Source organism: Lepidochelys kempii, chromosome 4 (genome assembly GCF_965140285.1).
Source record: "Lepidochelys kempii isolate rLepKem1 chromosome 4, rLepKem1.hap1, whole genome shotgun sequence".
Lineage (NCBI taxonomy): Eukaryota > Metazoa > Chordata > Testudines > Cheloniidae > Lepidochelys > Lepidochelys kempii.
Window position 1 is genome coordinate 137,598,341 of NC_136383.1, and position 23,766 is coordinate 137,622,106.

The following is a 23,766-nucleotide window of genomic DNA, read 5'->3' on the forward strand; positions in this document are numbered from 1 at the left end:
CCAGGCCGCTCTTTTTCCTGTCTGTCTATCTGAGAGACAAGGTGTGTAAACTTGAAAACTTGTCTCTTTCACCACTTTCACTTTTATTGGAAGTTGGTCCAATAAAAAATATGACCTCACTCACATTATATTTAGACTTGAAATTAGACGAAGGTTTCTAACCATCAGAGGAGTGAAATTTTGGAATAGCCTTCCAAGGGAAGCAGTGGGGGCAAAAGATCTATCTGCCTTTAAGATTAAACTCGGTAAGTTTATGGAGGAGATGGTATGATGGGATAACATAATTTTGGTCATTAATTGATCTTTAAATATTCATGGTAAATAGGCCTAATGGCCTGTGATGGGATGTTAGATGGGGTGAGATCTGAGTTACCCAGGAAAGAATTTTCTGTAGTATCTGGCTGGTGAATCTTGCCCATATGCTCAGGGTTTAGCTGATCACCATATTTGGGGTCGGGAAGGAATTTTCCTCCAGGGCAGATTGGAAGAGGCCCTGGAGGTTTTTCGCCTTCCTTTGTAGCATGGGGCACGGGTCACTTGCTGGAGGATTCTCTGCTCCTTAAAGTCTTTAATCCACGATTTGAGGACTTCAATAGCTCAGACATAGGTGAGAGGTTTTTCGCAGGAGTGGGTGGGTGAGATTCTGTGGCCTGCGTTGTGCAGGAGGTTGGACTAGATTCTCATGGTCCCTTCTGACCTTAGTATCTATGAATCTATATTCTAATATCCTGGGACCAACAAGGCTACAGCAACACTGCAAACTCTGTCTGACAGACAGCTGTCTGTCATATTCCGGTTATGGTGGGAAAGTTTTATTGCAGTTATAGCAAGAGACACATGAGATGTATTACACGTAGCTTTAGTTATTAAAAAAAATCTCATCTTACTTTAGAAATGGTGAGGAGAATGATGACTTATTATTTTTAAGGCTGAAGGTGATTTTAATTAAACCTAGGCCTGAGTCACAAAGTTCCATCTGGATCTTCCTCAGAGTTCTGCTGTGTTTGCATCTGAGGTTGTGGTTAGTGAGAAAAGTGACTCTGACAAATACCATTCTGATGCCAGGGGTAAATTGGTGTAATTTCCTTGACTGAAGTGGAGCTGTGTTCCATCAGCTGAGAATTTGCCCATAGTCCCCATCAATGGTTTTTAGCTTAAAACAAGACTAATACAGTGTTGTTGGGGGTTTTTGTCCAATGTTTTAAAAGTTTATTTTAGTGGCCAGTTCCTGGTGGTCGTCTTTCCACTTGGATCCAGGTCTTTCATCTCTCCCAGCCATCTATCGCATCTCTCCATCTGCATGTTTTAACTCCCCCAGCTGCCTCTCTCATCTCTCATGCCATTTTTTTCAGCTCTCTTGGCGTCTCTAGTCTCTTTGCCTGCTGCGTATTTTAACTCCCTGGGCCTTCGTTCTTTGCTCTTCAGGCAACTCAGTGTTACCTCCCACTGTTTAGCTCTCCGGTGTTCCGTTCTTTCACCATGTCTCATGCATCTCCTGCTGCCTGGACATGGTGTGGAAGCATCCAACCTAAAGAATCAACATTTATTTTGGGATGGCATGTGCTGTGTGAGCAGCATAATGCCAGTTATTTTGCACAGATGTATTCTTATTTCAGTTGTATAATTAACAATAGCTATGTTAAGACAGCCTTAATAAAATATAAGTATGGTTTAGATGCATCCATGAAAGTAAGAAAATTCTAAGTATGGGACATAGATAATTTTAAAGCAGAAGAAAGTAGGAGAACTCATCATGTGCCTTCTCTGGTGTAGACTCACTGGACCCCTTAGCATAACTCTGACTTCAGTGGAGTTACACCAGGAATGAATGTATCCTACTTGTATCTCACAATGTTGTCATCATTCAGATACTTGCAGGTATCCTACTGTGCAATGGTTATAGAGAGATGAGGGAGAAACAGTACAAGGATTCTCCATCTAAGCATCAGTTGCCACAGCCATATTCCCAGCACCCTCCCGTTCCCCTCACCCAGCTTCCTTCTTTTCTCACAGAAGCAGAATTAGAACCTATTCACTGTATAGATTATTACCCCAGTCTCAGACACAATTGCAGCCTAGCATGGCTGGCCTAACATGGTTATAAACCTCATCCCTTGCTGGACACTCCCATTGAATTAATTGGGAACAGGACTGGGCCTCATCTTCGGAAGTGGTTCTGTGTGTTACCTAATGGGCTAGCCTACACTGTTCTTTGGGCTAGCATAAGTCTTAAAATCACCAGTCTGCACTGGGCAAAGAAACCAGTTTAGCAGTAGCCATGCTGGAAAACACAAAAGAGTTATGCTAGCATGATTCAAGCCATAATGTAGACAGGTCCCAATTTTTCAGCCATCAAGGTAAGGTGTGCTACGGCGGTTACAGTGGTGAGAGTATCAGAGGCTGCTGTACTCTCACAAAGTTAGTTTGGTATAAATTAAATAGGGCTGTTGATTAATTGCAGTTAATTCACGCGATTAACACAAGAAAATTAATCGTGATTAAAAATTAATTTAGATTAATCACAGTTTTAATTGCACTATTAAACAATAGAATACCAATTGAAGTTTATGAAATATTTTGGATGTTTTTCTACATTTTCATATAAATTATATTCTGTATTGTAATTGAAATCAAAGTGTGTGTATATTTTTAATTTCAAATATTTGCACTGTAAAAATGATAAAAGAAATAGTATTTTTCAATTCACCTCATACAAGTACTCTAGTGCAATCTCTTTGTTGTGAAAGTACAATTTACAAATGTGATTTTTTTTGTTACATAACTGCACTCAAAAACAAAATAATGTAAAACTTCAGAGCCTACAAGTCCAATCAGTCCTACTTCTTGTTCAGCCAATCACTAAGACAAACAAGTTTTTTTGCATTTATAGGAGATAATGCTCCCCACTTCTTATTTACAATATCACCAGAAAGGGAGAACAGGCATTTGCATGGCACTTTTGTAGCTGGCATTGCAAGGTATTTATGTGCCAGATATGCTAAACATTCGTATGCCCCTTCATGCTTTGGCCACTATTCCAGAGGACATGCTTCCATTCCGATGACGCTCATTAAAAAAAAATGCGTTAATTAACTTTGTGACTGAACTCCTTGGGGGAGAATTGTATGTCCCCTGCTCTGTTTTACCCACATTCTGCCATATATTTCGTGTTATAGCAATCTCGAATGATGACCCAGTACTTGTTCATTTTAAGAACACTTTCACTGCAGTTTTGACAAAACGCAAAGAAGGTACCAATGTGAGATTTATACACATAGGTACAGCACTCGACCCAAGATTTAAGAGTCTGAAGTGCCATCCAAAATCTGAGAGGGATGAGGTGTGGAGCTTGCTTTCAGAAGTCTTAAAAGAGCAACATTCTGATGTGGAAACTGCAGAACCCAAACCACCAAAAAAGAAAATCAACTTTCTGCTGGTGGCATCTGACTCAGATAACGAAAATGAGCATGTGTCAGTTCACACTGCTTTGGATTGTTATCGAGCAGAACCTGACATCAGCATGGACACATGTCCCCTGGAATGGTGGTTGAACCATGAAGGGACATATGAATCTTTAGCACATCTGGCACATAAATATCTTGCGATGCTGGCTGCAACAGTGCCACAAGAACTCCTGTTCTCACTTTCAGGTGACATTGTAAACAAGAAGTGGGCAGCATTATCTCCTGCAAATGTAAACAAACTTATTTGAGCGATTGGCTGAACAAGAAGTAGGACTGAGTGGACTTGCAGGCTCTAAAACTTTACATTGTTATATTTTGAATGCAGTTACTTTTCTAGATAATTCTACATTTGTAAGTTCAACTTTCATGATAAAGAGATTGCATTACAGTACTTGTATTAGGTGAACTGAAAAATACTATTTCTTTTGTTTTTTTACAGTGCAAATACTTGTAATCAAAAATAAATATAAAGTGAGCACTGTACACTTTGCATTCCGTGTTGTAACTGAAATAAATATGTTTGAAAATGTAGAAAACATCCAAAAATATTTCAATAAATGGTATTCTATTACTGTTTAACAGTGCGATTAATTGCGATTAATTTTTTTAATTGCTTGACAGCCCTAAAATTAAATACTTGGGGACATACAGAGGTATCCACATGGAATTTCAGTTTTATCCAAACTCCCGTCCATGAGAAAATAATAAGCCATGTTGTTGTTTTATTTTTTTATATGGCATGACCAGTGCGCATAGAGCTTATAAAAACATGGGGTCAGATACTCTGCTGAGTGTAAATTGGCACATCTTCAGTGGAGTCAGTGGAACTGCTCCAGTTTACACCAGTAGAGATTTTGGCACAATGCCTCTACTCCAGAGACCTTACAGCCTAAATCAGGTATGCCAGACCCAGCCTGCTGGATGTATTTACGTGGCCTGTATGGCATTCGGATTGTGAAAAATTAGTTTCTAGCCCTCGCAGTTGCCAAAGAAAAAAAAAAAACAACCTTTCCAAGCCCAAACTGAGCGTACACAATGCTGTGTTTTCTTGAGTATGTAGAGAGTCTGAAACAGTAGCCTAGAGGGGTGAACTCTCTTGCCCCCTGTTGATCCAACCATTGTGTCAGCTCTACAGCCCATGGTGGCCCACCAGTGTCAGCACTGACCATTTCATTGGTGATCACTTCAGTGGATAGAACTGAGAATGTGTTTCAGGTGCAGGGGCCAGTGTGGAAGAGACACAAAGATGAGAGGACAGCAGCGAGGCAGAGGGGAAGGAGGACATGTTGGCAGAGCAGAGAGAGCCAGGGGTGTGAAGTGAGAACAGAGATGTAGGCAGGAGGGAGTCTCGGAGTTGGGCAAGGCCTAAAAGGCAAGGCCGAGAAGCTGGAAAGAGAGGAGAGGAGGATGAGCTTGGCTGTTTCATTCTGAGTAGTCTGGAGGGGAGCAAGCAGCAATTGTGGCGGAAGGCCAGGGAGCACGAAGCTGCAGGGTTGGTTCCTTGGGGTATGTTTATAATAGCACACTGCACTTTTCAGCAGTGAATCTGATGATACAAAGGTGAAAACAGTCTCCTCACACCCTGCGTGTTACCCTATGTTCACTGAAATTCTATTAGAGCAGTCCCCGTCCTTTCCCCACAAGACAAGTTTGCCCATTGCAAAACCACCCCCACAGCTGATACCCCGTGGTCCCCTGGTGGGCAGGCTCAGAGAAATGGACATGGGGTTGGAGACTGAGCTCCCTCCTTGAGGAACAAGTGAAGGCATGTTAGCTGGATGGCATTTCAGCTGCCTGGGCTGTGTCCAGTCTGTAGATATCAAGTGAACCTCGGTCTCCAGCACATCTGTCACCAGCATAGAATTCCCTTGAAAACACCTGGGAAGTGGGGAAGCTGCAGTCACTTTGATAATTCTGTTCTAGGCAGCAGAGTGATCTTCTGTCCAATCCCAGGAGTGCAGTTACATCTTTCAGCAGCATTTGTATAGTGGAGAGCAGAGAGGTGGTGTCAAGATTTTAACAGGAACTCACACAATAATTTCTCCCTCCCTCTCCCTTAACCTGTGATCCTAGTGTCTTGGGGTTTGTGTGCTGTGTCGGAGAGGAGAACTGGGAATCAATTAATTTGTTTTTCGAGTTAAACAAAAAGGGTTTCTCGTAACCAGAGCCAAAGAAGGTGTCAGAACCTTTTGGCAAACAGAGTTGTACGAGAGACCCTTGGCTGGAAATCTTTATACTATAGAGTGTGTGAGTAGGGCTACTGGTTTGATTGGTTCATGGGGAGGATTCTAGCTATTTTTTCCTATATTGGTCCTTATACCACACTCATTGCTGGAGTATCTTAGCGCCTTCCAGTAGAGCATTAAGCAATGTGACTGCACATCTGTCACATTTTTTGTTCTCTCATTCTCTTCCCAGAGTGTGTGCAGTGGAGTGTTTTCTTTTGGAGGGTTTATACACCCACACGTACATACGTTGCTATGTGTTTATATTAGAGATGACAAGGTCAACAACATGTTCCTAGCTCTTGGAATGGAAAGTGGTGAGGTTCATGGTGGTCCTTAGTTCCTGAGGGAGTTCATTTTGCCGTCTCCAACCGGCCCCTGAGAAACCTCTGTCTCCAGCACAGACAAGCTTTACCCTTATTTCAGATAGTTCCATTGTGCCAGAAGAGAAAGATCATTGATAACAGTCCCCATCCTGAAGATGTAGGCTCTTTAGGTAACCTCGGCCCAGGCTGTTGAGTGCTTTGAAGATAAGGATTGAGACCTTGAACTTGATTTGGTAGTGCAGAAAGTGGAAGGCAGGTGTGATGTGCTCACGTTGCTCAGGAGATCTGCTACAGCGTTCTGTACCAGTTGGAGTTTGCTAAGGGCTGAAGGCTTCATGCCCAGGTATGTCACCTTGTTGTAGTCCAGAAGGCAGAGGGTATAAAGTTCAAGACACTGGTTATATCGTTTTAATCAAATATCCTTAATTCTGCAATAAAAACAGTTGAGCACCATTTTATGCATAGTTGAAAATCATCTCAAGCCACTGACTGGGCAAGGCACCAGCAGAGTGCCTTTGCAATAATTTATTTTTGGTAGTGTCCAGAGTGTACCCAGAGCTTTCCAAACACTTTGCAAGGTTGGTCCCTGTCCCAAGGAGCTCCCAGTTGAAGGGCAGTCAGACAAGTAGATAGAGGTGAGGGAAAGGGGGAACAACAACAGGGAATTTATGTACAAGTCAGCTCAGTTCACTGTAGGTTGCCCAGCAGAAGTGGGTCTTCAAGAGGGACTTACATGCAGGCAAGGTTGGGGCTCTGTGGGTAAGCTCCAGGAGGTCATACCGTGCACAGTGGGCCACATGGAAGAAGTCACGGGGTCACTGGGTGAGAAACTGGCCAGTGGTCCGATGAGGCTGGTAATGTCGGCAGAGTGCAGGGGCTAAGGGGAATGCTTAGAGAGCGGCAAAGTTTTACCACCCTGAAGATGAGAGTTTCTTTTCTCTCTCAAGCTCCCACTCAGCCCAGATTTTAATGTGATAGGTCTCCAGGAATGCAGTTAAATGGGCTCAGCATCACGGCCACATGCACCCATGCCATGCTGAGGCTCCCACATGTCATAAGTTGAAGCTGTTTTTCCTTTTAAAAGGAAAATCCTGGAGTCCCTGGCTCCCTTGACAGCTGCCTTATCGCAACCAAAGCACTGTATTCCATTGGGTGACCCTCAATGGAGGGGTGGGGATGGCTTGTAGGGCATCTGGGGGAAGCTTCCCCTGAGAACTGATTTTGAAAATAGAGGCCATCCAGCTGGCAAAATAAGTGTGTTCATCAGGTAGATTTTTCTGATCTCTAGGGATAAGTTGCTTGTGGCAGGGGTAGGTTAGCAGGATCCAGATATGGGACAGTTCCATCAAAGACAGGAAAATCACACCATCCATTCCTTTATTTTGGAGGTGCAGTTTTAACAAGGGGTTCTGAGTAGCCCCCTCCTGCCTGGGATGTGCCTCAGGATACTTTGGGCTTTGACCCACAAGAAATCAGCATAATGTTCCTGCCCCATTGTAATTCCCAGTCTCTCATAATGTACGTATTAGCTATGATCCTGTTTATATTAAATACGACAAAACCCACAGAATCTGTCAGTCGGGAGATTTCAGTTAACTCCTGTCATATTTAGTTTAGCATCTAACACCTTCTTCTAGGCAAATACAGCTCTGGTTCACTGAACCTGATAACTCCTTTTTAGTACACCAAGTGACTTCCATATGGAATAAATTACAGTACCTCCTGAAAAACACCAGAGGCAGCTGCCAAATTATGCAAAATTTAAATCACTAATGAACAATGTGATGAAAGTTGAATGAAGGTGTATTTACAAGATCTACAACACACTGTGTCTGTGGAGCAGATGTACTGTCTGCATAAGTTGATATATAAGTGTATATATACACACACACATGTATATATATATATACACACACAGAGATATATATGGGATCTTTAAGGTCTTTGTGTTTTAAATACATGTATCTCAGAATAATAATTTATACCTGAGCTCAGTGAGCCAGAAGCTCCTCATGATGTCATTGGCTTGCTTGGATCCACTGTGCGTCAGCCGCAAGATGCCAAAAAAGTAGGCCCCAGGGAATTTTGAGGGGGAGTAGTCAGACAAAGCTTAAAAAGAGAGGGAGAGAGACAGACAGAAGGAGAAAAGTGGTGGCAATGGCAGGAGGAGAAATACTTTGCACATACATAGTGTCTTTCATCCAAAGATCAATTTGCAAATGTTAATTGTGCTTTGCAGTCGAGCGTGAGAAAGGCAGCGCTGCTGTGTGCCTCAGAAATGGGAAGAATGGGATGTAAATATGATCGTTTTGCAGGAGCCCAGACAGAGGAACAGAAGAGGCAAGGCCCACATTTTCAAAGGCAGCTTCTAATTCTAGGTGCTTTGTGTTTGGGTGCCCAGCTTGAGGAACACTGGCTCCGATTCACCATAGCTGTGCGCCTTGAGAGTTGTTTGCTCCAGTACAAAGTGGGTATAAAACACTACTGTTCTGATTTGCTAGTGTTTTGCCCTCATTTTCCACGGGTGTAAACGACAACGCAAGATGCAGGGCAGCAACGTATTGGGCTCAATGCATCTAAAGCTGAGCACCCAAAAATTGGAGCAACTCAGAATTAGAGACCACTTTGGAAAATCTGTGCTGATCTGACATATTCTGAATCACAGAGGGCTCAAGTGGGATATCCCTACTTGCACTGAGTCGTACCAGATTCCACAAGTAGCCTTGCTGATTTTAATGGAACTACTGATAGTGCAAGGTACTGTTCGTTCCCTGGGAGTACGGTCATCGCCATCTGGCCTGAAGCATGTCAGGGCTGGTCTACACTAAAAAGTTACAGTGGCTTTGGTGCGTCTCTCCAGGGTGTAGTTAAAGACTGATCTAACCCCCGGTGTAGATAGTGCTAGGTGAACAGAACAATTCTCCTGTCGATCTAGCCAGTGGTGCTGGAACAACTCTTACAGGGGGGGTGCTGAAGGCAGAAACCACGTATTTGGGTTGTTGTTACTTCTCCAAGCCAGGGGGTGCGGCAGCAACCCCCACACCTCTAGTTCCAGCACCTAAGGCCCTAGCGACCCCCTCTTGGGGAGGTGGGTTAACTACAGCAGCGGGCGAACCCTTCCTGTGGCTGTAGTGTCTTTGCTGACGCGGAGCTGCTGTATCGGTTTGAGTGTAGACCCACAGTCTCAGTGGCAGAGCTGTTAACAGGACCTAGGACTCTCGACTTCCAGTTCGGTACTGTAACAGCTGAGCAAGGCTCAGAGTTTAGTTACCTGGAAATAAACTAGTTCACTATTCAACAAACAGTGAAGCAATTCCTTTATCTGGTACGAGATGATTGCTTTGCAAATAGGAGATTGTGGAATATCTAGCAATTGAAATCAGATGTAGATTTTAATGGGGGGGGGGGGGAGCCAGCTGTTGGGATATTAGACAGCATTTCAATTCCCTCTCTGCAAAATGCAGAAGACAATATTTAGCTAAATGTTATTTTGAAAACTGATTTGAGGACAAAGATCCTAAGGGCAGAAGAAAAGTGATCCCTTCTCCACTAATTATGAATCATTTATCCTGAACTTCACAAATTTTAGAATCCGAGTCCCAATTAAGACATTACACTTCATGTGTTAATTAGTTTTTTTTTTCTTTAAATCAAGTCATAACTCTTCTTAATTAGGAGGTTATAGCCACTGTAATTTGAACTGGCCTGAGTTTAAAACACTCCTGGAAGTCACACCTGGGAGCTGTACCAGTGATCATTTTAAATTGGTTTAGTTTTGACTTGGGTGATTCTAAGGACCCCAACAGGGCAGTAATTAAAAAGGAGGCAGCTTCCAAATTAAAGTGCCAGGGTGGTGTAAGCAATGATGTCTGGGTTCTAAACTGTACTCCATGGAAGCCAGAAAGAGGCCAGTCTCTACAAGTTTCTCAATAAGGGCTCTAATGGATCATGACATTTTAAGCACAAGTTGAATGTATCTGTTCCCGCAATCTCCTCTCTCTGAGAGAGAGGGGACCAGTTATCCACTTTTCATTGCTGGTTTCAGAGTAGCAGCCGTGTTAGTCTGTATTTGCAAAAAGAAAAGGAGTACTAGTGGTACCTTAGAGACTAACCAATTTATTTGAGCATAAGCTTTCGTGAGCTACAGCTCACTTCATCGGATGCACTGTATTTTCCACTGAATGCATCCGATGAAGTGAGCTGTAGCTCACGAAAGCTTATGCTCAAATAAATTGGTTAGCCTCTAAGGTGCCACTAGTACTCCTTTTCTTTTTTCATTGCTGGCAATTCTTGAAGGCTCGTTTTCCTGTAGAATAATCTTAGAACTTTGTTATAATATAATTAAGGGCCTGGTCCTGAACCTCTTAGGCAAACACAACCCCTGTTGCCTTCTGCAGGAATTCTACCTAAGCATAGGCTACAAGGATTGTGCTTAAATTCTTTTCCAGGCTACTGATCCCAAAATGGATGAATATTGGATAATATGGGCCCAGCTTGCACAATGCACACTTAATGTAGAGCATTGTTGTCTCCACTCACCATTAGTGAGGAGTTACGACTCTGGAAGAGAAAGGAGTGATGGTTCATTTACACCAGCTCAGGGTCTGGCCCTATTTTTATTCCCAAGCTTTACTCAAAGGAAAAATAAAAATGCAGCTCTCAGCCATCACCATTAGCGAGACTGAGAGAGCCTCAGGTGCGCGGCTAGCCATTTCTCTCGAGGTAGAGAGCTGTTTTGCTTGCTGCCGTTTGTGACATTACAATGCTGTCTTGCGCACAGTTGGGCTGATCAGAGAGCCAAATGGAAAGAAGAATTGTGAAAAGCCCCAAGTGATGATTTTTAAATGGAGAGTAGGAAAGGCACTGGACTGGCACTCAGGAGAACAGAGTTCCCTGCTGATCTGCTGGATGACCTTGGTCAAGTCCCTTCTCTTCTCCAGGCCTTCATTTCCCCTCCCACCCTCGGTCTGTCTTGCAGTTAAGGTTGTAAGCTCTTTGGGGCAGGGACTGTCTTTATACTATGGGTCTGTCTTCACTGCAGAGTTCACTCAGGATTGTACTCTGGTCTTGTCCCTACCCCCCATCCTGTCCACATACAAAGCCCTCTCACCTGAGTTTGGTGGTGCTTCAAACCCAGGCTAGCTGGCCCGGCAGGGTCTGAGAGTTCGAGCCTGAGTTCTGCTTTCACTCTTGCCGGTAACCCACCCGCTTTGCAGTGAGGACGCAGGCTTGAGTGCTGATAGTCCTCTGGTGCCTTCCCACAATTCCTCCCCCTTGTGCTCAGAAGGACTGACAAGTTCTCCCACAACTCATGGGGAAAGAATTATAGAGTGGCTCAGCTTACTGCAGTGCAAAGAACCATGGGTTATGTCCCCAAAAGTCCTGGTGACACACACCGGGGAGCACAGTACCAGTGAGGATACCGTAACTCCGGTATTATGTCTTGGCAAGGCGGCAGCTCTCACCCAGGTGCTCAGATGCAGGTACTGATCACCCGAGTTAATTCTGCAGTGAAGGTAGGTATAGCCTGGGTGTCTGGTCCGTGCCCAGGACAAGGGCCTCTAGCACCTGCTGTAACACAAATAGTCAATAATAGCTTGAGGGTAGGAAAAGCTACTGTATGGGCCCTCTAAGTTGGTGTATCTTGCACAGAGCAGTAAGAAAAGTAACCAACAAGAAGGTATACATCAAAGAAGGCCCACCATACTTCAGCTGCTATGTGCATAAGTTACACATTGGAAAGTGCACATAAGGAACTCTCAGTTGGAGTAAGGGGGAGGGACTCACCCTTGTGTTGTTTTCTCTTAGCTGGCTACGGGAGAATTCCCTGGTGCAGGCACTGTGAAAGGCAGCCATAAACACCCCCTGTGGAGGGCATGCCAAGCTGGGGCTGGGAACAGGAGGGGCATGGTATGGCTGAGGGCATAGCAGATGGCACTATGGCTATTTTGAGCAGCTCCAGGTTATGTGTTGCAGGGCTGCCACAACTTACAGAAATTCCCTCAGTTATGGGGCCACAGCAACCCCCTGTTAGCCCAGACAGCTTTGTGTGCTGGGTCCCGAAGGGGCTCAGTATGCAGTTGCACCCAGGGAGTCCAACCTACACCAGCCTAGGCACATCACCTCTGAGTTTGGCCAGTTCACTTTAATGGAACTACACAGGCCTGCAGGATTGGCCCCTTGTGTGGGCATAACTCCCTGTGGGACAGATTGTGGTGCTTGTATTCACTGTGAGTAGCCTTGTCCTCTGTGAGTGGGTCCCATTGATCTCATTAGGACCACTCCCAGAGCAGGGTATTGCTCAACATGAGTAAGGGCCAGAGACCTGGTCCTTTCTCATGAATGTTTTGGCAGGGAGTCCCGAGCCAGGGAGACGGTCGGATCTCGAGGTGGGATTTGGAGTCAGTCACAGACAGGGAGACCGCTCCACTGCTCCTTATGCAGCGCTAACAGAGCAGCAGAGCTTGTCTGGACGATGGTATGGGGTAACCTGGTGTGTCTGTCAAGCTAACAAAGCCTCACTCCTCTTTACAGAACGTCTCTCCTGCGAGCCCGTCCCCGGATGGTTCTCCCAGTGCAAGGCTTTGTGTGCCTCGCGGCCTTTGGCCTGGCTCTTCCCTTGGCCATCAGTCTCTTTCCACAGATGTCGGAGGTCAGTGCATGTCTAGTCTGTATCACACTGCAGCGCGAAGCAGAGGAGTGATACCTCACACCATCAGTAGCTCCTTTGAAGTCACTGCAACGTGGCAGCTTGTTTGCCTCACACAGCTGATGGTGGGCGAGATTTTATCAGGTGATCTCCACCACAGCAGCCAACAGGATCCAAAACCTCACACAGTCTAAGGCTTTTGGGGAAGCCCCCAGCCAGAAGAGTCAGCGGGAAGGTTGGCTGTTTCTAGCCTAGGCGTACAAAGAGAATGTTGATTTGGCAGCTTAGAGCAGGAGTGGCCAACCTGAGCCTGAGAAGGAGCCGGAATTTACCAAGGTACATTGCCAAAGAGCCACAGTAATACATCAGCTGACCCCCCATCAGCTCCCAGCGCCTCCCACCTGCCGGCAGCCCTGCCAATCAGTGCCTTCCCCTCCCTCCCCACACCTCCCACCAGCCGCAATCAGCTGTTTCACATGTGCAGGAGGCTGGAGGGGGTGGGGGGAAGAAGTGAGGGCATGGCAGGTTCAGGGGAAGGGGCAGGTGCCTTGGGGAAGGGGTGGAGTGGGGGCAGGGCCTGGGGCAGAGCTGGGGGTTGGGCAGTGAGCATCCCCCGGCACATTAGAAAGTTGACACCTGTAGCTCCAGCCCCGGAGTCAACGCCTGTGCAAGGAGCCACCTATTAACCTCTGAAGAGCCACATGCAGCTCTGGAGCCACAGGTTGGCCACCCCTGCTTTAGAGAGAGGGTATGCGTGCAGATGTGGGTTTGGTATGTGGAGAACACAATGAATCACAAAAGTCGATGGCTCTGTTGAATGTTTGATTGCTACCAGGCCTTCCTGTTCTTTGAGAGTCAGCTGTTGTCCCCTTGACTTAAATATGGGCTTGATCTTGTGATATATATGGCCTCCGGGGTGCACATCACAGCTTGCTCAGCACATGGCAGTGCTCACATTGTCGGTAACAATGGCTGGATGCATACAGAGAGGCATGTTCATCTTTTATGATCATGTGGGTTTTCCTTTCCTTTAGCTGGCGATTGGATCCTACAACAATACCTGCCTTGGGTGATCAAAAAAAGGGGTTGTGATTTTGTTATATTTATTAAAAGGATTTGATTCCTGAGGTTTGGATTAAATTAAGTGAAGGCTGAAGTTAACCAGTGATGAACTGAGTAGAAAGTCCTATGTTCCATGCCAGAAATATACAGTTTAAATTCAACACACGGCACCATTCCTGTTTGGTCTCCCATAGGAGTTAGTTGATTCACCCACTCCTGTCTTGAGGCTGTGCAGTAATCAGTTTTAACACATATTAATTGCAGGGAAGAGCAGGGACACAAAACATTTAAATGAGGCATTTAAAAAAATGTACCTTGAAAGCATCTTCTCTGCTTGTACTTAAAGGGTAGCAGCTGTAGTCAAAAGAATAACGCTGCAAAGATGATATTCTGGCCCTCCATAGTTACTCTCTTTCAGTGATTCTAGGTCAAAAGTGCCCCGTTCACAAGTCAAACGATGTTTATGGTTCTACCTGATGGCCCTGACAGCTCACCCTGGGCTCTGAGAGTCAAGCTGGGTTCATTCTCTTTCATTAACATCCATAGTAAAGAACTGCAGTCAGAAGTGCCTCTTTTGTTTCTGGTGCATCAGGAAGAACACAGTCTTGCTCACCCTCCCATGTCTGTGTTGTCTCCGGAGTGTTCAGGTAGTGAGCGTTTGTTTTTGTCTATAAAGCAGGCCTCTATGACAGGAAGACACACAAGGAGCAGATACGTGTTCTTGTGGCTTCTCAGACCATTCCACCTTCTCCATTTCATCTCTAGATTGAATCTTCAGGGCGGGGACTGCCTTTGCTCTGTGTCTTGTGCAGCACAGTGCACGCTGTTGGTGCCTAACAACAAGAATATGTTAGGTTGTGTCAGATTTCACTTTTCGGCCAAAAGCCACACTTCAATGCCAGTTTGATGTTCTCTTGCTTACGGGGTCACCAAAATGCCAGTCAAAAAAAGATGGGATACCCAACTGTTTTGTAGCGGAAACCATTCAAGTAAAACCGGAACTGGGGTCCAATCACAACTGCCACTGAAATTACTTGGGCCGAAATTCCTTGGGATAGTCATTAAGGCTTAAATTTTCAAAATTGTCCACTAATTTTGGGTGACTCATTGTTTGGGTCTCCATCTTAAGGCACCTAAGGCCTGATTTCCAGAGGCAATGAGCACCCAGTCAAGCCAGAGGTATCTAAAGTTTGTTATCCAAAAGTTGAAGCATCCAAAATTATATGCCCTCTGTGAAGATTTGGGCCTTAAAAAAAGAAAAAAAAAGTCAGTGCCTTAGTTTCCCTATCTGAAAAATGAGTCTAACAATGCTTACGGACATCTGTAAGGCTCTTTGGGTGAAAAGTGCTATTACTGATATTTTGGTCTGACAGGGTATATTAATGTTAATGGCCATATCAGTCCCCGCTCTGTTTAAATTACAGAGAAACATTAATGTCTATCTTGCATCAAAGATTATTACAGTTGCAAACAATGGGGACTTTTAAAATGGTACAAAGATTAATTGAAAGTGACCTTCTAAAAGCAAAAACAGTGTTATCTACAGTGTAAACATGAATCAGAGCTGATTAGCCGCTAAAACAGACTGATGTGCTCTCTGCCCACGCATCGTGTCAGTGAAGGGAAGCCATTACAGCCAGTGGGGTATTGCTCATTATCCACTGGGTTCTCAGCTCTGGTCCCTCAGCTTCAAGAGAATTAAGGTCTTGCTGTGGGAACTTGAGGTATCAAGCATTTTTATATTCAGTCTTAGACTCCCAGTCTTTTAAAAAGTGTTTCCATTTACTGAAGGGTGTGTGTAATCTCCAATCCTGGCGAATCTGATTCCAATCTATTTAATGGCTGATGAGCTTTGGAGACCTTCAGAACCTAGGAAGTGAGTGGAGTAGGTCAGTTCTCTAAAACCGTAATCGCTTCAGAGCCAGTTCTTCACAGACTTGGCTAGTTCTCCTGTCACAGCCCATCAGTCCTGAGTCTCAATTCAGGATCTGAGTGTGTGATGTGTTTGGCTTATGTGTGTTCACTAGTGGCCCACAAAATCTGCCAGACCTGCTTCCTCTTCCAGCTATGCTTCTTGTGTGTCTGGATATGAACTCTTTGCCCAGTGCCACAAGTATTTGTTTTGTTTGTGGAGGTAGTAGGTGTAAAGCAGCTATAGATTGGACATTAGAGGCAGTCTGCTTGTAACAAGCCATGGAGCAAATGATTGGCAACAGGAGTGTAACCAGGGTATTCAGCTCCAAAGACACCATGGTCCAAAGAGGGACCATTTAAAATAACAGTAAATGAGCCAAATTTGACTCTGTTATGCATGTACTACCCTATTGACGTCAGTGAGTAAATGAGCCTAGCAGCTGATTCACTATTAAGCTCTCTCTTAGTTTAGGAGCTTCAACAGCTTTCTGTCCTTAATTTAGTTTAGTGGGCTGAAGGGAAAAGCCTTGTTCGTTTAATGCATTTATTTTGATTGTACGGAGCTCCCATTGTTGACTCTGAGCACTTTACAAAGCGTTCAAGAAACAGTATTGCACAGAGTTAAAGCCCTGGAACAGATTTAAAGGGGTGCCCCAGAAACCTATGCAAAAGCCAGAGATCTTAATAGCAATTCCTATCACCAAACCTCTGCTTCCCCATCCTGTCTAACTGCTTGGTCCCCATAAGCCTCAGAAAAATGGTGAGTTTTGCCACGTTCTGAAGATTAATGAAGCAGGCCATTTGGCTGGGTTTTTTTAAGCCGTAAGATTTGATTCTGCTTTTGTTTACACCAACGTAGGTCAGAAGTAGCTGCCTCAGAGTCAGTGGAGTTACACCAGTTCAAAGCCAGTGTAAGTGAAATCAGAATCTGGCCTTAAAACTGTCCACATAGACATTAGAATAGTAACCCTTGAGTTGATCAACCAAGCTTTGGGAAAGTCAGTGCATTGAAACTGTCTTGGACCCATATCTCGTCAAGAGCAGAGCCCCAGGTGTTTTCTGATTCACTTCATACTGCAGACCTATGCTTCAGAAGCTCAATTTTCTTTTCTTCTGTTTCTAGCCCTTATGGTTGAGAAGATAACTCTGAAAACAGAAACCAAGTGTACACCAATGCAGTGATGTCTCCCTGGGTCTGCAGCAAGCCTAAAATATTATGGGAATATGGTGGGAATTATCCCATTAATCTCAAGAGGGTGTTGACTCTGAAACCTAATTGCAGCACTAAGTATTGCGCTGCAGATCGCTTTAGCAGAAATAGCCAGCTAATATTCTTAGCTCACAGTCTCAAACTGCTTCCCATGCCTCTCGCAGCACCTCCTGCCCAGCTGCTGTAACCTACAGCATACTCACTGACTGTCCCTCCAGTGCAGTTATGCATTGCCTGTTCAAACATCTGCAACATGTCCAACGCTGAAAATGGGAATTGCATAAAATCAATTGAATTCAGCATCCCAATAAATAAACCAGGGGCTGCCCTACTGAGTTCATTGTTCATGTACATATTTAATTAACTCAAACCCTTTATTTTCTATTTGGAAATTGTGCAGCAGTTTCTTTTAGACTGCTTCACCTGCAGAGTCCAGGGATCTCGCAGCAGAACCCAGGTCCAGCATGCTGTGTAGTGCACGGGGCTCTGGTTACAAGGGCTGAAGCATCTGGAAGAGGAGTCAGTGACAGAGAGACCCAGGCCCCATCACAGGCTCAGTTTAAAGACTTCTAGTAGCTGACTAGATGTAGGACAAACCATCACCAAGAATGAGGCTGATTGCAATTGAAATTCTTTTCTTAAAAATAATCTTCCCTTCAGATCTCCAGGGCAAGAGGAAAAACATCTAAAATACAAGACTGAGCTATTGTTTTCCAATCTGTTTCAGCCTTCATCTTGTTGGCAGGCTACATTAGAAAAGCAAAAGGTTAATGAGCCAATGTGCAGTGGGATTATTGCAGTAAAGATGACAGTGAACCAGTAATTACTAATTAGATGCAGTTTAACAGGAGGAACAAGTGAAATCTCCTCTTCACCAACTGTCAATAATTAGCAGTTTTGGTGAGGTTGAAATGTGTCCACAGTTAAAAGGCTGATTTTTTAATGAAATGGCACTTGACAAAAAGAGCTGTATGGAGGTCACAAACATAGCCCTTCAGAAGCATCCTTATATCATACTTAGGAGTGAAATCAGATGCAAGGCAACAGGGGTTCTCCAAGCAACCATCTCTCCCTTAGGACTGCCTTGCTTGAGGGGATTCTCTACAGTAGTTTTGTCCAATTTGTAGAGGAGTGGGGGGAAAGGATTTGCCAGCTGCTGTGGGTGGGGAGATGTTTAAGAAGTGAGAAGTATGGTGGTTTGTCTTTAGTCCCAGGCATGAGGGATGGTGTCCTTTGATGCTGATGGCTTTAGGCAGCATAAAAGCTCATTAGCCAAAACCGACATTTATGGTCAAGGATGGCCTTGAAAACTGCCCTTCTTGTGACAAGTGCCCGGAGATCTTGAATGTCCACAAGTGTTAGAACCTCAGTTTTATGTGCCAGCTGAAAGACTATAATGTACACTTCAGCAGATCCACAACTCCAGTAGCCAACGCTTTCCTGGGTCATTGGTTCGGTACCACTCCTTGGGAAAAGCAATCACCTGCAGAAATTCCAGCACTTCTTCCTGCAGTCTTAAGATGTTCCTGGGAGAGCTCCTTTCTATGTACTGACCTAGCCCAGTTTAGGAATATGAAGGGATCTCAGTGCAAGAGAGCGCTATTGCAAACCAACAGAATGACTCATAGACAAGAGTAACTTTAGTTTCTAATGCTGATTCAAGTTTGTTGTAATTCATGAACCCATTTAACTTCCGATGTAACTCCTTTGACTTCAGTGGTGGTCCACTAGGGTTGAATAAGACCCTGTGTGTCGGCTGGTCCCGCTGCTGTTATGAGCTGTGGTGGGCTGGAGATAAAAGCTGTGGTATTTGGAGCTGTATCAGGTTCAGCTGTGGGTGACTAGTGGAGGATGGTGGGTGTTCATGTTTGGAGTAGATGGGTAGGGGTGGACTAACTCCTGACTGAAGTTAGAGTTTGAATGAGTGGTCCCTGTCCAGTGAAGGACAGAAGTATAGTACCCCATCGGAAGAGGGAAATGAGGGCAAGGATGGTGATGTAGCATCTGCTTGGGGTATAGCAGAGTGACCCCCACACACAGAAAAAAGGGCTGCAAGTGAGTGAGTGTATAGGACTGAAGTGTAGGTTACCTGCTCATCCTTTCAACTGATGAAATAATGGAAATCTAGACACCCTGCTGTAAGCAGATATTGGACAACACACACATGGCTCTCACATTTTTTGGTAGCAGGCTCATGACTTTATGGTTTTATCTGGCTTGACTCCTGGGCTTCGCTTGAGTTGAAGTAACTTTTGACGGGTGGGAGGGCTGAAGGGACACAACCCACAACCTTTATTATTCTTCACATAGCGGCAGAGAAACCATTTCATTCTGCATAGTGTTAGGATCATGCCCTAGCTATTAGCCAGGATGGGCAGGGATAGTGTCCCTAGCCTCTGTTTGCCGGAAGTTGGGAATGAGCGACAGGGGTTGGATCACTTGATGATTCCCTGTTCTCTTCATTCCCTCTGGGGCACCTGGCATTGGCCACTGTCGGAAGACAGGAGACTGGGCTAGATGGATCTTTGGTCTGACCCGATATGGCTGTTCTTATGAGCTGTGGAGGGGATCTTGTCGTCTCATTGGGCCATTCTTTACCTTTTATTTTGGCATCTGGGACTATTTAATTTAGATGGAAGGATACATCTTCTCTACTGGACCCCACCCCAGTAACCACAGGGACGAAGCATGGTCTACTGGTTAAAGCATGGGACTGGAAGTCAGGAGACCAGTGTTTTAGTCCCAGCTCTGATTCTCTGTGTGACCCTGAGCAAATCACTTTGTTCTCTGTGCCTCGGTTTCCCCATCTGTAAAATGGGACTAATACTGACCTACCTCCCAGGCCTGTTATGAGGCTTAACTGTCTTTTCACCAGAGCAGCTGGAAGCTCTTTATAGAGTGCTCTAGACTGACAAAGTGCTAATAGTCCTAAATGCTGACGTCTTTCACATTTTCAGTCTTTTACTGAGTGGCTAATTGGATTAATAGGCTCAGAGAGGGTCACACGGCACAGCAGAAATATTGGAATATATAACTCAGAAAGGGGATTGCACACTAAAAACTATAGTTTGCGGGACAAGAAAAGTTCCCACTATTGGCCTGAGGCAGCAAAGCATATCAGTTCAAAACGGCAGACTAGACCCTCTGTCAGAACTGTACAGCCTGCTTGTCAGAAAGGTTTCGATCAGCCTTGATTTAAAGCAGAAGGTCTTTTGCCCATTTGTTTCTTTGACATTTCAATTCCCACCCATCCCTTCCTTTCTCCCTCCCATCAACCTTTTCCAAATAAGATGACAAAGCAAGAAGAGATTTGAGAAAACGACTTGCCTCGTTCAGGCAATCTCTCTTCTCTCCAACTCACTTGTTCGCTCTTTCTCATCTCTTGTTTTCTTTCACCTGCACCAGCTGTTCCTCTGTCTGAGGGCAGGGTTCACAGACCTGGCATGCATTTCCTGAGGAGCCAGATTTCACATGCTGTTTTTCCTTTGGCCTTGCCCTTTGGCCTTCCCTTCACACCTCCACTCCACTCCCCCTATCCCACCTTAACAGCCTGGCATCTGCAGAACACCTTTGCTGCAAAAACAACCAGGGCAAAAAAAAAAAAAATCACAGTCGCTCGCTTCCTGTAGAGCAGATTCCTCCAACGACTACACCCTTTCATTTCCCTTGAATTGTGATGCTCTCGGAGGCTGCTATCTGGGAGATCATTAGTACAGCAAGGTGCCATGCGTTCTGAAGGCATTAAGAAACACCCAGCAGTGAGTACTGGAGCATGTAAAAAGCACCAGCAGAGAGCATGATTGTTCAAACTGAAAGGATCTTTTTTTAGTTCTCCAAGGAAATAAGATGAGATGAAATGTTGGCAATAAGAATCAGAAAACATTTTCCATGTCAGTTCCATGTGTTGCAAATACCCCGCAACTGTTCCTCTCCCACCTAGCTCTGACCCTTGTGTCCACTCCTCCTTTCTCCCCTCCTATCACGTGGAACTGCCCTGTCTATGCCTATGCTCCCCACCGCCAACAATGACTCCATTGTCATGCAGACGGGAAGAAGCCCTGAGCTGCTACTCTACTCTGAGCTAAGCAGCTGCTGAGCCAAGTGACTGCAGCCATTTGGTTCCTTCCTGCTTCCAGCCTGCCCTCTGCTCCAGTCTACTCCAGAGTTGACTGCATTTTAATGGGGAAGCTGTGTGCAGAGCATTTGTAAAGGCAGATGGCATATCATCAGAACAGTATTCATAATTTCCAAGGCTAGAAGGAACCACTGTGATCATCTAATTTGACCTCCGGTATAACACGGCCCCTAGGACTTCCCCAAAATAATACCTATTTGAACTAGAGCATATCCTTTTAGAAGAGCATCCAATCTTGATTTAAAAATTGCCAGCGATAGAGAATCCATCACAGCCCTTAGTAAATCATTCCAGTGCTTAATTACCCTCACTGTATCATTCCTTCTAGTTATAAAAAGCCCAAGGTACCAATGATCACAATTATCTGACTGAATCCTTTGGCGTTATTTGAAACTCTGTTTTTGAGAATGTAGCTGGGGCGAGAGGGGAATACATTGGTGAGGTGTCAGATTGCCTCACTTCACCAGCCCACTCCTCCTCCTCCTCGCCTCAGTTGGACAACATCCACACTTTCCAGGTGCCAACCTATTGGCAATAATCTCCCAGAAGCAGCATCTGCCTCCACAGCAGACTCCTGGGAGTTTTTCTTGTGGGCAGCCTGTGGAATCTCTTTAGAGCCTTGTTACTATTAAAGTAACGCGGGAAGCCCCATGCTTCCAGCATAAGTCTGTGCAGTGTCCTGAGTCATGCTTCAGCAGGAGAGAAAAATGCATTGCCCCTTCAATATGGAAAGAAACTAAAGTTTATAAAATGAAGAGGCTTTAATAGCTTTAATAGCTATCTATCTAATCCCTCTGTCTATCTGTTTTATACTGCTGCTCATCTCCGTAGTATGTCTGAGCACCTTCTATGTAAACTCCATAGCAATAGCAAAGTCCCTAGTGAAGTTGTGGCCACTTCTCCCATTGTGGGGTACATGGCAGGTTGCCAATTTCAATCTAACCCAGACTGACAGCAGATGGAAAATATTTCCTGGTGGCAGCTTGGAGACTTGTGTAAAATGAGTTGAATGGTCAGAATCCAGGTTCTAGTGAGCAGGCATCTATGTCACAGTTGGCACCTAAATTGTCATCAGTTGGGGTTGAATTGATTAATGGCTGACTTGCCTTGTTCTCTCTCAGTGACCAGCTTGGGGGACCCACACCTCCCTCCTGCCCTTGCTGAGCCTGTGTTGTTGCAGAGAAAGAGATGGAAATTCTGTCTTCCGAGGTTCCCGTTCCCAGCACGAGTTGCTCTTCGTACGTTCTTGAAAATGAGGCAGCAGTTGAGCAAGATGGTTTGATTTAGAAATGCCTCTGTGCACCCGAGTGTAATTACTAGACACACTGGCATTTCTCCTCCCTTGAATGTCACAAGTGAGCAATATTCAGGTTTATTCAGCGCCCAGGTTTTTGTTCCCATGCCCCTGTCCAAACAACAGGGACGTGTGAGCAGGTCGATCTGTGTTTTGACGTCTGTTTACGATACTGGCCACTTGTTTCCTGACCCACCCACCACATTTCTGCTCTTTCCGTGGGTTGCCTTTGAAGCTCGAAAGCGCGCCCTTTCCACCCACAGAAACTGGCCCAATAAAAGACATTACCTCCCCCACCTTGCATCTCTGCCTAATACAGGCCTGTCACCGTTGCTTCCAATCTCCCATTGAAATCAAGTCCAGGTGAAGTTAATGAAAGAGAAGGGTGCTCAGCACCTTGCAGGATCAGGCCCTAAGCCTGTAACCTTGATCCCTAGAGCAGTAGTTTGAAGAATTGCCTTGAACTGAACAGTTATTTGTGGTCATGTAATGTGGGTGGGGAGAGAAAGAACCCCTTTGTACTGCACAGAAGGCTTCAATAACAATGTCAGAAAGGGATCTGGTTTCATGTTTATATCTCTGTCCCTGGGATACAGGTTCAAGTATGTAAACTATCCATCCTGCAAGCACAAACTCCTGCAGGTGTGTGGGTGCTGGTGAGCATAAAAAACATTCCTGACACCATCTCTTTTAAGGAATCTTCACCTCCTGATAGCTATAAGCCATTAAGAGTCAAAGGAAAGAGCTGACATCCCACAACTTTAGGTAAACAGCTAAACATTAACCCTTAAAGAGGCTTGAAAGCCATACTTTTCCAGGGCCTGCTAATTGCCTTCTTTCTTCAGGACATTTCTCAACGGTCCCTTACTCAAAGAGATGGCTGCTGTGCCTCTCCCCACAAGTGCAGTGGCCATACTCCAAGTGAGGTGTTAAGGACACATGGCTTAGCAAGGAGAACTGTTCCAGATTTGCTTGCCATAAGAAGAGTTGGTTAATATATAGAAGTTCCAACTAACAAATCAAATTTCCCAAAGGCAAGCAATTATAGTCACGCCCATTGGCCTTTCTAACTGTTTGAGGTTTGTGGTATATTCCTGATAGTCCAACTCTTTGTCCCATCCAACAGAAGGAGACACACTGAAAGCGTGAGTTTCTTAAGCAAGGGTAGCCTAGAATTCCTCCTTACCTGTAAGGGGTTAAGAAGCTCAAATAACTTGGTTGGCACCTGATCAAAAGGACCAATGGGGAAAGAAGATACTTTCAAATCTTGGGGGGATATTTTGAGGGAATAGGAACTCCAAGTGGTCCTTTCCCTGATTCTTTGTTAAATCACTTGGTGGTGGCAGCGTACCGTCCAAGGGCCAAGAATTTGTGCCTCGGGGAAATTTTAACCTAAGCTGGTAGAAATAAGCTTAGGGTGTCTTTCATGCGGGTCCCCACATCTGTACCCTAGAGTTCGGAGTGGGGAGGGAACCCTGCCATGGTGG

General features: G+C 45.0%; 1 protein-coding gene across 4 annotated transcripts in view; it reads left to right on the plus strand.

The window, feature by feature from the left end:
• Positions 1–23,766, plus strand: part of SFXN5 (sideroflexin 5) — a 168,965-nt gene that overhangs the window by 126,804 nt on the left and 18,395 nt on the right. For all 4 annotated transcript variants that reach the window (XM_073343014.2, XM_078852614.1, XM_078852613.1 and 1 more), the window contains one exon: positions 12,550–12,667. In XM_073343014.2, coding sequence (XP_073199115.1) covers positions 12,550–12,667 — 118 coding nt within the window. The remainder of the gene's footprint in view (positions 1–12,549; positions 12,668–23,766) is intronic.